Raw genomic sequence first — 16,118 nt, forward strand, 5'->3', positions numbered from 1 at the left:
CGTGGACTTGGTCTGCATGGCTGCGCAAGACACATGAGCGCCTTCTTGCTGCACTACCTGCATCATGACCCTCGTATTGTCAAAATTAGAAGTGATGATGACTACTGGCTTGCCACACTATTAGATCCCCGGTACAAGTCCAAATTTTGTGACATAATTCCAGCCATAGAAAGGGACGCTTGTATGCAGGAGTATCAGCAGAAGCTGTTACTCGATCTTAGCTCGGCTTTTCCACCAAACAACCGTGCAGGTGCAGGGAGTGAATCTCCCAGTTGTAACTTGACAAACATGGGACGGTCTTGTCATCTTCAACAGTCTACCCGTACCAGTAGCACTGTATCTGGTGCTGGTAACAGCAATTTTATGGAATCTTTTCATAATTTTTTTAGACCGTCCTTTGCAAGGCCACCAGAGACAACAAGTCTGACACATAGTCAATGGCTGGAGAGGATGATACAGGAGTATCTCCAAATGAACATTGATGCCATGACTTTGCAAATGGAGCCTTGCTCATTTTGGGCTTCAAATCTTGAAAAATGGCCAGAGCTCTCCAGTTACGCCTTGGAGATTTTGTCGTGTCCAGCTGCCAGCGTTGTCTCTGAACGTGTCTTCAGTGCTGCTGGGTGTGTGCTGACAGATAAGCGCACGCGTCTGTCCGGTGACAATGTGGACAGACTAACGTTCATCAAATGAACAAGTCATGGATCCACAAGGAATTTACTACCCCTGTGTCATCCTGGGGAGAGTAAATGCTTGTGGATTTGGAATGTGCTTGATGCAAATCAAAACATCCTGTTTGCAACTAGGGCACAAGTGCTGCCACTGATGGGGTGTCTGTGTGGCCCAATTTTTTGAAAAAAGGGAGACTCCACTTGGAGTAACCCTTGCTTACATTGTTTTTAAAAGGAGCCAAGATGAACAAGTCATGGTTCAGCAAAGACTTTGCTACCTACCACGGTGTCTTCCTGGGGACGGTTAAGAATGGCGTATTTTTGAATGTGCTTGATGCCAATCTAGCTGTGAAGTGTACAACTAGGGCACAAGTGCCGCCACTGAATGGGTGGGTGTGTGTGGGGCACAATTTTTGGAAAAAAAGGGAGACTCCGCTTGGAGTAACCCTTGCTTGCTGTGTTTTTTAAAAATGATCCAAGATGAACAGAGCTGGGATCAGGAAAGACTTTGCTACCTACCCCGGTGTCATCCTGGGGACAGTTAATTATGGCGTATTTTTTAATGTGCTTGATGCAAATCTAGCTGTGAAGTGTACAACTGGGGCACAACTGCTGCCACTGAAGGGGTGGGTGTGTGTGGGGCCCAATTTTTGGAAAAAAGGGAGAACTCCGCTTGGAGTCACCTTGTGGTGTTTTACATGATTATAGAAGGGCGTGCTATGCCTATATCTGTGTCTCCTCCTCTTTTTCCTTGTACAGCTCTTTTGTTTTCGCATGAGTATATGTCCTTGTCACTTTCCCATGTGTTTGTGTTGTGTTGTGAGTTGTTTGTCACCTTTTGGACACCTTTGAGGGTGTTTTCTAGGTGTTTTTATGTGTTTGTGAATGCCTGCCATTGTTTCCTATGCGGTTCGAGTTCGGTTCAGGATCCGTTTTATTTCCCATAGACTTGTATTAGCGCCGTGCGTTACATCGGGCATCCACCGGATCTGGCGAAATTTCTTCATCTTGCTGCCGGAAAAGACGCAGCATGCAACATTTTTTGACAACGGCAAAAAAATGGACCATGCCGGATTTGGCCCGGCATGTTGTATAATGAAAACCTATGGGCGCTGTATCCGGGGTCATCCGTCATATGTCGGAAACCAACGACGGATTGCGTTTTTTAATACTGAGCATGCTCAGTAGTACAACGGATCCGTCCAAAAACTGAAGGAAGTGATGGAAAAAACTGATGCAACTGATCCGTTTTTTCGTCTGATCTGTTGCATCAGTTTTTACACCGGATTGTGCCTGATGCCAAAAAACTGATGTGCAAAGTGAAAGCAGCCTAAGGCCCCCTTCAGGCGCACGTGCCTCTGGTACGTGCTAGGTCCATTCCCGCATGTAAAGGAGACAAGGGGACACGTATGCCCATTAAAATCAATGGTTTATGTGCACGCACGTGTTCAGCCATTGGCCTGTGCCTCTGTGTGGAGCAGACGTGAGCCCATGTGCTCCATACGGAGGCATGTCCATTGTTCTCCGGCACCACGGGTGTCACGCCGCCCACACCTGTACCACATGGATGTAGTGTGGATGCGGTCCCACGTGACACGCGCCGGAGAAACACACGTGTCATTGTAAAAATCAAAAAAACCACATACTCACCTCCACCAGCCCTGCAATCTCTGCCACGGCTGTCACCTGCATCCAACCCCCAGAGAATTTGAACAACGCATGTTCTTCACTGGGGGCTAGAAGCAGCGTCAGCGGGGCGGGGCCTGTGCCAAACACTGCCAAACACTGCCAAACACCACAGACAGCTCCGCAAGAATCAGGTAAGGTGGAACTTCTTTATTACGTAATAACACATGGAGAACAAGCATGTGCCACAAACACAGCACACGGGGAGCAAACAACCCCTTTAATACGTCCGTGAAAAAATGGTTAGTTTTTTTCACGTTCGTGTGAAGGGGGCCTTAGGGGGCTCATAATATGGCAATTGTCTGTTAACCCTGGTCTTTAGTTTATTATGAAGTTGGAGGGGAGTAAGAATAATGAAACCTGAACTAAATTGTGTGAATATAACAGCAATTTCAGCTGCAGAAATACGGATACACGGCTGACATCAATCTTTGCATTGCAAATTGGGAAATCTGTTTTCAATATCGGCAACATAAATTCACAGACTTTTGATGAGAAATCCACAGTGTCGATCAATTTACCCTGCAAGTTTCCTCCACAGTATAGATGACATTTCATAAAATACTGTGATTTGCACCATATTTTCTGTCTGACCTGTGTTGACATTCCTTAAGTAAACTTTTCAAGGAGATGCAGAATCCATAGCAAGTGTTGAAAATTAGAAGAACTGGTGACATGTAGTGATGAGCGAGTGTGTGATCACACTGCTCGTTACTCGATTTAGCATCGGCGTGTACTGAGTATAATGGAAGTCAATGGGAAAATTTGAGCATTTTCAGAATCAGATGCTCGAGTCATGTTTTGTGTCTTGAACTGGTGTTTTTAATAATATCATTTTTGTGTAGATATACTGTTTTGATCGCCTGTTATAGCATTGTAATTAAATATGGTGGCGATCAAAAAACGTAATTTTTGTATTTGGAATTTTTTCTTGTCACACCGTGTACCGATCAGATTGATTTAATATTTTGATAGATCAGGCATTTCTGAACACGGCAAATGTGTATTTTTTTTTTCTTTTTTTAATTGTTTTTTTTTCAATGTGGCAAAAGGGGGGGATTTGAACTTTTAGGGATTTTTTAATTTTTAAAACTTTTTATTTCACTTTTTTTACTCATTTTACTACTCCTCCTATGGCACTCTATGACTCCACAATCCAAGCGCTTGTGCTGATCAGAGCGATGCTGCAGCACCGCTTTGATCAGCGAAAACACACTGTTTCTGTGAGTGCTGTCACTCTGTTGGCGCTCACAGGAAGTGAGTCATGGTAGCATCAGGGGTCCTCAGCTGACCCCGCGCTACCATGGCAACACCATGTTGCCCCGTGATCGCGTCACAGGGAAGCCGATGGCGGCGGGGACCGGTATGATTCCCGCCATGTCCCTTTAACCTCCTCACGACACATCACGTACTGGGTACATCATGAATCGTGTCAGGTTAATGCCTGCCTGCTACCACCGGCAGCAGGCAGTGATCGCTACACATGTCAGCTCATTTGAACAGCTGACATGTGCAGCTATCAAGCATGAGTGGATTCGCTACCCACTCGTGCCTGTTAACCCCTTACAGTGTGCTGTGAAAATGTCACAGCACGCTGTACATGCCGGCCATGGTAAACATTCACTTATCCGGCGTCATTGGAAGTCACATGATGTGATCACGTGGATCCGATGGTTGTCATGGTAGCACTGGGTCATGTGATGAACCCTGTAGCTATCATGAGTCACTTCCTCTTACACCCAGCAGACTGCTGTTTGAAATAGGAAAGTTCCTTTTCTGCAGATCTCAGCTGTGTAGCTGTGATCTGGAGAAATGGAACAGCGATCAGACTGCTGATCATTATAGTCCCCTAGGGGACATAGTAAAAAAAAAAAAAAGTTTAAAAAAGTTCTAAAAAAATAAAAAAAATAAAAAAACCTAAAAGTTCAAATCACCCCCCATTCACCCCATTGAAAATTAAAGGGTTAAAAAAAGAAAAAATATACACACATTTGGTATCCCCGCGTTCAGAAACACCCAATCTATAAAAATATAAAATCAATTAATCAGATCGGTAAACGGCGTAGTGACAAAAAAATTCCAAACGCCAAAATTATGTTTCTTGGTTGTTGCAAATTTTGTACAAAATGCGATAACAGGCGATCAAAACGGCGCTTCTGGGCAAATATGGTACCGTTAAAACCGTTAGTTCAAGATGCAAAAAATAAGCCATCACTGAGCCATAGATCCCGAAAAAATTATAACAATACGGAACACAGAAAATGGCGCAAAAAGTGCGCTTTTTTTGGACAAAATTCTGATTTTCTTTTTAGCTCCTTGGGTAAAAGTAAACCTATACATGTTTGGTATTTGTAAACTTGAACCAACCTGAGGCATCACCCTGAGTCATCAGTTTTACCATATAATGAACACTGTGAATAAACTATCCCAAAAACAATCATGCAATCGCACTTTTTTTGCTATTTTTTTGCACTTCGAATTTTTTTCCAGTACACTTTATGGTAAAAATTATGGTTTCATTTAAAAGTAGAACTCATCCTGCAAAAAATAAGCCTTTATATAGCAAGATTGACAGAAAAATAAAAAAAGTTACGGCTCTCGGAAGAAAGGGAGCGGAAAAAAAACCTCCCGGGGATGAAGCAGTTAAATTACGCTGTCAGAGCTTGACAGTTCGATCTAAGGGGTTAAGAGGCATGGGTGGATCTCCACCCATGCCTGTTAGCCACACATCTCTGCTGATCAGATCAGGAGACATATGAAGGGAATACCGCAAGCTCTCCGCCAAAGCCGCAGTAACTGGAGGGAGGCGACCAAGGACATACCAGTACATCCTTGATCATTAAGGGGTTAATAACCTCATTGATAGCAGCCGATGTAGTAATTGCAAGGATTTCAACAGGCGCTCATATTCAATACTGAATGAATTGAGATGTTATGATTTTCCTTCCATTTTTTCATAGTATATAATTAACATGTCTATAAATCCTGTGATTTTTATAATTCCACTACTTTTCCTTCTAGCTGCTGCAGTTTCAATGAAGGGAATGTATACACTACAGTTCAATCAAAAGTTTAGGTTCACTTAGGTATTTTCTTATTTTTGAAAGAAAAGCACATTTTTTTTTCAATGAAGCTAACATTAAATTAAACCGAAATGCAGTCTATACATTGTTAATGTGGTAAATGACTATTCTACCTGAAAACATCTGGTTTTTAATGCAATATCTACATAGGTGTATAGAGGCCCATTTCCAACAACTACTTTAGTGTTCTAATGGGACATTATGTTTGTTAACTGTGTTAGAAGGCGAATGGATGTTTAGAAATCCCTTGAAATCCCTTGTGCAAGTATGTTAGCACAGCTGAAAACAGTTTTGCTGTTTAGAGAAGCTATAAAACTGACCTTCCTTTGAGCTAGTTGAGAACCTGGAGCATTACATTTGTTGGTTCCATTAAAAACTCTCAAAATGGCCAGAAAAAGAGAACTTTCATGAGAACCTCGACAGTCTATGCTTGTTCTTAGAAATGAAGGATATTCCAAGAAACTGAAGGTTTCCTACAATGGTGTGTACTACTCCCTTCAGAGTAGAGCACAAACAGGCTCTAACCAGAGTAGAAAGAGAAATGGGAGGCCCCGCTGCACAACTGAGCAACAAGACAAGTACATTAGACTCTCTAGTTTAAGAAATCGACTCCTCACAGGCCCTCAACTGACAGCTTCATTAAATAGTACCCGCAAAACGCTAGTGTCAACATCTACAAGGAAGAGGCGACTCCGGGATGCTGGCCTTCAGGGCAGTGTGGCAAAGAAAAAGCCATATCTGAGACTGGCTAAAAAAAGGGAAAGATTAATATGGGCAAAAGAACACAGACATTGGACAGAGGAAGATTGGAAAAAAATGTTATGGACCGATGAATCGAAGTTTGAGGTGTTTGGATCACACAGAAGAACATTTGTGAGACACAGAACAACTGAAAAGATGCTGGAAGAGTGCCTGACGCCATCTGTCAAGCATGGTGGAGGTAATGTGATGTTCTGGGGTTGCTTAGGTTCACTTCCTTGCATCTGATTGGTGGGCAGTAGCCATTGGTATATTGCGGACAGCTCCTCTGCGCAGCACCGCAAATGAATCAACTGTAGTAAAACACGTGCCGGCACTGACCCCTGGCACAGGGCCGCGATAGTCACGGGCTCTGCGGGCTGCAACAAGCAGCCTCAGGGGCCGCATATGGCCCAGGGGCCGCGTGTTTGAGACCCATGCATTACACCATTGGGAATGCAGCTGTGGTTACACATGTGCAACGTACTCGGCTATCTCTGCCAGTTCATACAGAATACGTAAATCAGAGGCCACCCCCCAAGTCCCACTAATCACTCCCGAGCCACATTTTGATGTGGAGTATCCTTTAAAAATTGTATATTTTATATTTATATTCTATTATTATAATGAACAGGAAAAAGTACATCATTTCAATATATTACATTCTACATTACCACTTTCTTCTTTCTGTATAGTAAAAAAAAATACTTAAAGATTCCAGAAAAATACTCTGTGAATGTATAATGGTGTCCTTACCCACTTCGCACAACAGCTTTGCCACTGTGGAAGATAAGCCTAGTCTGTCCTGCAATAATAAAGAAGACGAGTTAGTTGAAGATTGTTTTTTTATATATAGAAACTCTGATAGAGTGCAAGTACCTAAGCTCGGCATTAGTATACAGATTTCCTAAAATTGGATAATATATTCTAATTTGAACAGATTTTCATTGTTTTGTTATTATATCAATGCTGTTTATTAATGTGCCTTACATTTCAAGATCAACATAATCTTGTGAGTAATTGATTACCGTAAATGTGTGGTCAATCTAAAGGACTGGCACATGACAATACTAAGGGCCAGTGGGCACTCACTGTGGGTGGAAGAAAGGTGATTCCGGAAGCTAAATAGGAAAGGGTTCTTTACCATTAGAGCAGTCAGACTGTGGAATGCCCTACCACAATAAGTAATGGCAGACACTATAACAGATTTTAAAAAAAGGGCTGGATGATTTCCTCAGCACACAACATTGTCGGTTATAAATGACATACTGACAAAATATATAGTTGGTGGAGGAAGGTGGAACTAGATGGATCTAGGTCTTTTTTCAACCTATGTAACCAAATATTAACCTCTAATCAGATAATCACCTACATGTGCAGCGCTCCCTCCGCACACGGTAGATGCCGACTATGTTACACAACCAGCATCTGTATCTAAGGCTATGCCCGCACGTTGCTTTTTACCTGCTTTTTACCTGCTTTTTTGCTGCTTTTTCAACTGCAGCGTTTAATGCCAAAATGGTTGTGTTCTGCTTTTCAAGCAAAGTCTATGGGAATTTGGGTTACTTGTCAATTGTTTTTGCCATTTGGGTTTTGCACTGCAAAGCTGAGTTTTTGACCAAAGTTCTGCAACAAAAAGGCTGCAGTTTGAACTGCATAGTGCGGACAAGAAACCCAAATTCCCATAGACTTTGCTTGAAAAGCAGAACACAACCATTTTGGCATTAAACGCTGCAGTTGAAAAAGCAGCAAAAAAGCAAGTAAAAAGCAACGTGCGGACATAGCCTAACAGCGCAAATCTTGGAAAATGGTGACACAAAATGAAAATATTTTTTTTTACAATCACTTAAATAAAGTAAATTCTACACACCTGGAAAATCATGTTTCCAAGTCTTTTTTCATTTTTCCACACAATGAATGCCATAAAAACAGAACTCAAAACACAATGGCAGAATTGCCTTTTTTCACCATTTCTTCCAACTTAGGAATTTATTCCATATTTACAATACGGTATATGGTAAAATGAAAGATTTAGTTCAAAAACACAACTCGTTCCACAAAATGAAGCCCTCGTATGGGTATTTAATTAGAAAATTTAAAAATGCCATACCTCTTGGAATAAACAATAATAATTAAAGCTATAATTATAATTATAGCTTTAATTAATTGATCTTGTTTCATACAGATAATTTTGTTTCGGTCAACTGTATTGCACAGGCATAACTGTTTCATTGGTGTAGCTGAATGAGGCCTTCTTTTTCTGGGTTGGGGTGGACATAAAAATACTTTTTTTTTGTAGAGAAAAATGTAAAAAAAGAATCTTTAGGCTATGTGCCCATGCTGCGGAAAATGCGCGGATTTTGCAGCGGATTTCTCGCGGAAAAGCCGCGGATTTTCCAGAAATCTGCAGCACAGCTACTCCCCAGCCATTTCTATGGCATTTGGGAAATGCTGTGCCCACGCTGCGGATTTTTCCGCAGCGGAAATCGTGCGGATTTCCATGCGGAAAAATCTGCAGCATGTCAATTATTGTTGCGGATTTCTCCGCAGGGTCCCATATACTTACCTGCCTCACCGGAGTCACTTTCTCCGTCTGGTGTACAGGAGTGCGGTGAATCCAGGTACAGGAAGGAAGAGGTGGGCGGAGCCTGCACGAGCTCCGGTCATGTGACAGCCGGAGCTAGTTCAGGCCCGCCCACCTTCTTCTGCAGACGCTGAGAGAGTGACCCAGCTGCCGGAAAGCGAGGTGCTGCATGATGGAGGTAAGTATGAACTCCCCCGATCACTGCAGCACTTGTTCTGCATTGAGGAAGCAGTGCCGAAGCCATGGTACTGTATCCTCAAAGCAGAATGCCCGCACCATATCCGCACGACATTCCGCAGCATGGAAACGGACAAAAGTTGTGGTGCCGTTTCCTGGGAGCACCTGCGGAATGTCCTGCGGATATATCCGCAGGACACTGTCCCCGTGGGCACATAGCCTTACATCATTTTCCTTCTTTGTGCTGCTCAAAACATTAAAATCACAAATAAAAGCAATATTAAATGAAACATTGAGGCTGTACTTTTATTTGTTCAAATATATATATATGAACATTTCTGGGACTTTTGTATACATTGAAATATCTTTTTAATAATATTGTAGATTGCAGGAATAACAAGATAACTGTAATATTCTGTTAGTGTGGTGGGAAGGTATTAAATTAAAAGCAAAAAGAAAAAAGGGGCGTGTAAACCTGTTCTGGTCTAATTTCAATATGTGGCAAGCTAATGCATATATAACCAAAAATGGCAAATAGTAAAATTTATACAGCCAAGAGCCTCAAAATCAAGTGCAAAATAGCTTTAATCACTGTACAAAAAAAACAATAAAAAACATTTCATACAGAAACACTGGCCCCTGATAAAGCCATAATCATGGCGTAACGCGTAGGGTGTGGACTGCGGTATTTTCTCTCCTCTTTATTCCCAGTCTTTTGGGTGCTCTATTTGGTCTATTCATTATACACATGTGCATGTATAGCTTTCTAGGGACGCGCATTGCTGTTTAGCATTTTGTGTCTTAAGGCCACGCCTCACTAAGCGACATCGCTAGCGACATCGCTGCTGAGTCACGGTTTTTGTGACGCAACAGTGATCTTGCTAGCGATGTCGCTGTGTGTGACATCCAGCAACGACCTGGCCCCTGTTGTGAGGTCGCTGGTTGTTGCTGAATGTCCTGGACCATTTTTTGGTCGTTGCTCTCCTGCTGTGAAGTACACATCGCTGTGTTTGACAGCGAGAGTGCAACGATCTGAATGTGCAGGGAGCAGGGAGCCGGCTTCTGCGGACGCTGGTAACCAAGGTACACATCGGGTAACCAAGCAAAGTTTTTGCTTGGTTACCCGATATTTACCTTGGATACCAGTGTCCGCAGCTTCTAGAAGCCGGCTCCCTGCTCACTGCACACGTAGCCAAGGTACACATCGGGTAGCTATAAGCAAAGCGCTTTGCTTAGTAACCCGATGTGTACTATGGTTATCAAGCACAGCGTCGTTACACAGGTCGCTGGTGGCTGATCTCTGATCGCTGTGAAGATCTGCCTGTTTGACAGCTCACCAGCAACCATGTAGCGATGCTCCAGCGATCTCTGCCAGGTCAGATCGCTGGTGGATCGCTGCAGCGTCACTAAGTGTGACGGTGCCTTTATACCCTCAAGTTGCCTGTGTATGTTTACACTGGCTGTATATTGAGTTGATTATAAAAGGGTTTTTTTCAGCATGTACACTGTGTGCAGACTTATTAGGCAAGTTGTATTTTAGAGGATTTTTTTTATTATTGATCAACAACTATGTTCTCAATCAACCCAAAAGACTCATAAATATCAAAGCTTAATATTTTTGGAAGTTGGAGTGTTTTTTTTATATTTGGCTATCTTAGGAGGCTGTTTGTGCAGGTAACTATTACTGTGCAGAATTATTAGGCAACTTAATAAAAACCAAATATATTCCCATCTCACTTGTTTATTTTCACCAAGTAAACCAATATAACTGCACAACATTTAGAAATAAACATTTCTGACATGCAAAAACAAACCCCAAAAAATTAGTGACCAATATAGCCACCTTTCTTCGTGATGACACTCAACAGCCTACCATCCAGAGATTCTGTCAGTTGCATGATCTGTTTACGCTCAACATTGCGTGCAGCAGCCACCACAGCCTCCAGACACTGTTCCGAGAGGTGTACTGTTTTCCCTCCCTGTAGATCTTACATTTTATGAAGCACCACAGGTTCTCTATGGGGTTCAGATCAAGTGAACAAGGGAGCCATGTCATTATTTTTTCATCTTTTAGACCTTTACTGGCCAGCCATGCTGTGGAATAGTTGGATGCATGTGATGGATTTTTCTTGAACGATACCGACTTTTCCTGTACCATTGCTTGAAGAAGTTGTCTTCCAGAAACAAATGGTAGGTCTGGGAGTTGTGCTTCACTTTATCCTCAACCTAAAGAGGCCCTACAAGTTCGTCTTTGATGATACCAGGCCACACCAGTACCCCACCTCCACCTTGCTGGCGTCTGAGTCAGAGTGGAGCTCTCTGCCCTTTACTGATCCAGCCTCTGGCCCATCTATCTGGCCCATGAAGACTCACTATTATTTGATCAGTCTATAATACCTTTGAAAAATTAGTCTTAAGATATTTCTTGGCCCAGTCTTGATGTTTTATCTTATGTTTCTTGTTCAAAGGTGGTCGTTTTTCCGCCTTCCTTACCTTGGCCATGTCCCTGAGTATGGCACACCTTGTGCTTTTTGATACTGCAGTAACGTTGCAGCTTTGAAATATGGCCAAACTGGTGACATATGGCATTTTGGCAGCTTCACGCTTGATTTTCCTCAATTCATGGGCAGTTATTTTGCCCAACACGCTTTTTGCGACCCTGTTGGCTATTTGCCATGAAACGCTTGATTGTTCGGTGAGCACGCTTCAAAAGTTTGTCAATTTCAAGGCTGCTGCATCCCTCTGGAAGACATCTCACAATTTTTGACTTTTCAGAGCCCATCAAATCTCTCTTCTGACCCATTTTGCCAAAGGAAAGGAAGTTGCCTAATAATTAAGCACACATTATATAGGGTGTTGATGTCACTACACCACATCCCTCCTCATTACAGAGATGCACATCATCTGATTTACTTAATTGGTAGTTGTCTCTCAAGCTTATACAGCTTGGAGTAGGACAACATGTATAAAAAGTATCATGTGATCAAAATACTCATTTGCCTAATATTTCTACACACAGTGTATTTTCTGTGCATTTTTGATGTGAGGAGTCAAGGTTATTTCTATTATTCATATATACTGCGGTACTATCTGTAATTGCATCATATGTCTTTTTCTGTATGAAATGTCTTTAATTATTTTTATGGTTTTTTTTGCACAATGATTAAAGCTATTTTGCACTTGATTTTGAGGCTCTTGGCTGTATAAATTTTAAAATGCGCCATTTTTGGTTATATATGCATTAGCTTGCCACATATTGATATTAGACCAGTTTATACACCCCTTTTTTCTTTATGTTTTCAGTGTTGCTATTGAGGCGTTTGCACAGTTTTTCAGGTGGTGCCAATTCAAATTCTTTTTTGGTCTTAAGGTATTAAATTAGTCTTGGTTCTCCCATTTAGGATGTTTATGGTTTATCATCAGAATATGTTACAAATACTTTCTAGAAGTGGTTACTGATTTAGAAGATGCACTGTATTATAAGACACATCCCAAATTTAGAGGGAAAAAAAAAGATAAAAAAAGGGGTCCATCTTACAATCTGTGGTCTCTTACCATGGGGGATGGCAGCGGTGGTGGAGCGGGGTCACAGGAGGTAGGAGCTGTGGTGGAGCAGGTCAATGCTGTGGGGCGGTGCGGCCGGCGGGTGTCTCAGATGCTGAGAGATAGGCAATTTCCAGAAACTGTCGGTGGTGCGAGCTTCAAAGAAATGGCGCTCAGAGTTGGCGAGTGCGCAAATTGAGCTATCTGCTCAATGAGAAGCTGAGATCTCATCTATGCACGCGCCACCTCGGGGAGCCATTTTCCTTAAATCCGCTGCTGGGAGATCATTGGGCCAGAGATGGCACTTGTGCTGATGAGACCTTGAGCTGAGAGCTCCATCTGTACATGTGCCGCCTCCGGGCGCTATTATTTGAAACCAGCACCGCCAACATTTTCAGGATGCCCCTGCCTCACAGCCCGCCGCCGCACAGCCTGCCGCTGGATAAATTAGGTTACTAAAGTGTAAAAACTATAGACATGTATGTAAAACATTATTACCATACATTAAAGAACAGCCATAGGCTAAAGTGGGGACTCCATAGAGAGACTCCAATATGGTAATTACTCCAGGTTAATGCAATGCTAATGTCCTAAGCCTATGAGCCAAGCCATGACAATCATTCACTCACCCATTGTGGCTAGTGGTGCGAAGGAAAACGTGCCCCGACGCGCATGTTTCGCTCACTTCTTCGGGGGCCCTGGAGTAATCACTATATGGGAGTCTCTCTATGGAGTCCGCACTTTATCCAATTGCTGCTCTTTATTGTATGGTAATAATGTTTTACAGACATGTCTATAATTTTTACACTTTAGTAACCTAATTTATCCATAATGGGTCTATTCATATAACTGTTCAATACTATCCATTCATACATACTTTTGTCTTGGAGTAATTACTACTTTTTTTTACACTTTAGTAATATAATTTATCCATACTGGGTTCATCTATATAATTATTTAATACTGTCCATTTATACATACTCTCGCCACATCTGGGGTGTTGGCCCTACGTGATTTGTCATCAGTGACACTCCTTAAAAGTCTGATAAATTGCTATTTGACTCTTTGACTCTTGTTTTTGTATGTCACTTCTTGTAATTGAATCATGTAATAAATACTTTTTATATTTTTGCAAGAAGTTGTTTTGACTTGTTCTTGACTACTTGGTCACGCACATGACCATGACTACGTTACCCCTTAGTTCTCGTGTTATGCAAATAAATTTTCTAGTGCAACGTACAGCAATAAAATACTATTAGTGTGATCATCTGCAATTAAGGCTTATTTGTGAAGTAGTGCTTATACAGTGAGCACTGAATGTATTCAGGCCCCTTTAAATTTTTCATTCTTTGTTTCATTTCAGCCATTTGATAAATTCAGAAAAGTTCATTTTTTCTCATTAATGTACACACTGCACCCCATCTTGACAGAAATAAACCAGAAATGTAGAAATATTTGCACATTTTTTAAACAATAAAAAAATGAAATATCACATGGTCATAAGTATTCAGACCCTTTGCTTAGTACTGAGTAGAAGCACCCTCCCTTTTGAGCTAATACAGCCATGAGTCTTATTGGGAATGATGCAAAATTTTTTCACACCTGGATTTTGGGATCCTCTGCCTTTCTTCCTTGTAGATCCTCTCCAGCTCAATCAGGTTGGATGGTGGACAGCCATTTTCAGGTCTCTCCAGAGATGCTCAATTGGGTTTAGGTCAGGATTCTGACAGGGCCAGTCAAAAATGGTGACAGAGTTGTTCTGAAGCCACTCCTTTGTTATTTTAGCTGTGTTCTTAGGGTTATTGTCTTGTTGGAAGGTGAATCTTCGGCCAAGTCGGAGGTCAAGAGCACTCTGGAAGAGGTAAGAGGTTTTCTTCCAGGATATCACTGTACTTGGCCGTATTCATCTTTTCTTCAATTGCAAACAGTCGTCCTGTCCCTGCAGCTGAAAAACACCCCCATACCATGATGCTGCCACCACTATGTTTCACTGTTGGCATTGTATTGAGCAGGTGATGAGCAGTGCCTTGTTTTCTCCACACATACCGCTTAGAATTATCACCAAAAAGTTCTATCTTTGTCTCATCAGTCCAGAGAATCTTATTTCTCATAGACTGGGAGTCATTCATGTGGTTTTTTTTTTGCAATCTCTAGGTGGGCTTTCATATGTCTTGCACTGAGGAGAGGCTTCCGTCCGGCCACTCTGCCATAAAGGCCTGACTGGTAGAGGGCTACAGTGATAGTTGACTTTGTGAAACCTTCTCTCATCTCCCTACGGCATCTCTGGATCTCAGCCACAGTGATCTTGCGGTTCTTCTTTACATCACTCACCAAGGTTCTTCTCCCACGATTGCTCAGTTCTATGAAGAGTTCTGGTGGTCCCAAACTTCTTTCACTTAAGGATTATGGAGGCCACTGTCCTTTTATGAACCTTGAGTACTGCAGAAAGTCTTTTGTAACCTTGGTCATGATTCTCATTTGGGCTGGCATGCACTGTGAGCTGTGAGGTCTTACATAGACAGGTGTGTGCCTTTCCAAATAAAGTCTTATCAGTTTAATTACACACAGATGGACTGCAATGAAGAAGTAGAACCATGTCAAGGAGGTTCACAGGGAAATGGCAGCATGTGACTTACATATGAGTGTCTGAACAGAGGGTCTGAATACTGATGACCATGTGATAGTTCAGTTTTTCTTGTTTAAAAAATTTGCAAAAATTTCTACATTTCTGTTTTTGTCTGCCAAGATGGGGTGCAGAGTGTACATTAATGACAAAAAATAAACTTTTTTGAATTTACCAAATTGCTGAAATAAAAGAAAGAGTGAAAAATTTAGAGGGGTCTGAATACTTTTCGTACCCACTGTATTTTAAGCATATTCCAAAAATGCAGAAAAATCCTGCTAGGGCTTATTTTCAGGAAACATGGAATTATCTATATTCCCTGCATTGGCATTTGTTTATATGTACATGTTCTTCAAGCATTACATTATCATTAATGTGGGAAAACTATATCTTAACATTCAACAACAGACCCTTGTATATTTCTTACCGATGTCGATCTTAATACATTGACGCCATTTTCAAAGTTAGCTGCATTGTCATCAAACTGTAAAATGACAATTAACAACATGGATATAAGTAAATCTATGTAAATTTAAATTATCAACTGATAAATATAAAGAGGTATTCCCAATATACATCATTCCCACTGTAAGGAAACCATAAGCTGTGCCTATGCAGGTGCGGACATACCATTAATGCATGCAGTGCAAGTCTTTTTTACCATATGCATTATTCTGTGCTTCAGAGAACAAGCTGCTTATATCTTGTTTCTCCTCACACTGAGGTATCGACTTTTATGAAATCAGAAGATGATTGATCAAAGTTTCAGTAAATGTTTACACTCAATGTTAGTAGAGAAAACCTTTTGAAAATGTCGATGATAAAATATAAGATAGATTATTATAACGTGCGTTTATATGTACACCTTCACTCCTTTAAACTGTTTTTCTAATTACAATCACATACCGTATTTTTCGTTTAAGATGCACTGGATTAGAAGAAGCACCCCAAAATTAGAGAAACAAAAATGGTAAAAAAAAGGGGGTCCCTCTTACAATACGGTGGTGTTTAAT

General features: G+C 41.5%; 1 protein-coding gene across 2 annotated transcripts in view; it reads right to left on the minus strand.

Annotated features, from left to right (window-relative positions):
- Window positions 1-16,118, minus strand: part of LOC142249405 (uncharacterized) — a 78,149-nt gene that overhangs the window by 17,141 nt on the left and 44,890 nt on the right. For both annotated transcript variants that reach the window (XM_075321058.1, XM_075321057.1), the window contains 2 exons: window positions 15,533-15,589; window positions 6,936-6,983 (listed from right to left, as the gene is read on the minus strand). In XM_075321058.1, coding sequence (XP_075177173.1) covers window positions 6,936-6,983; window positions 15,533-15,589 — 105 coding nt within the window. The remainder of the gene's footprint in view (window positions 1-6,935; window positions 6,984-15,532; window positions 15,590-16,118) is intronic.

This window comes from Anomaloglossus baeobatrachus, chromosome 8, assembly GCF_048569485.1.
Source record: "Anomaloglossus baeobatrachus isolate aAnoBae1 chromosome 8, aAnoBae1.hap1, whole genome shotgun sequence".
NCBI lineage: Eukaryota > Metazoa > Chordata > Amphibia > Anura > Aromobatidae > Anomaloglossus > Anomaloglossus baeobatrachus.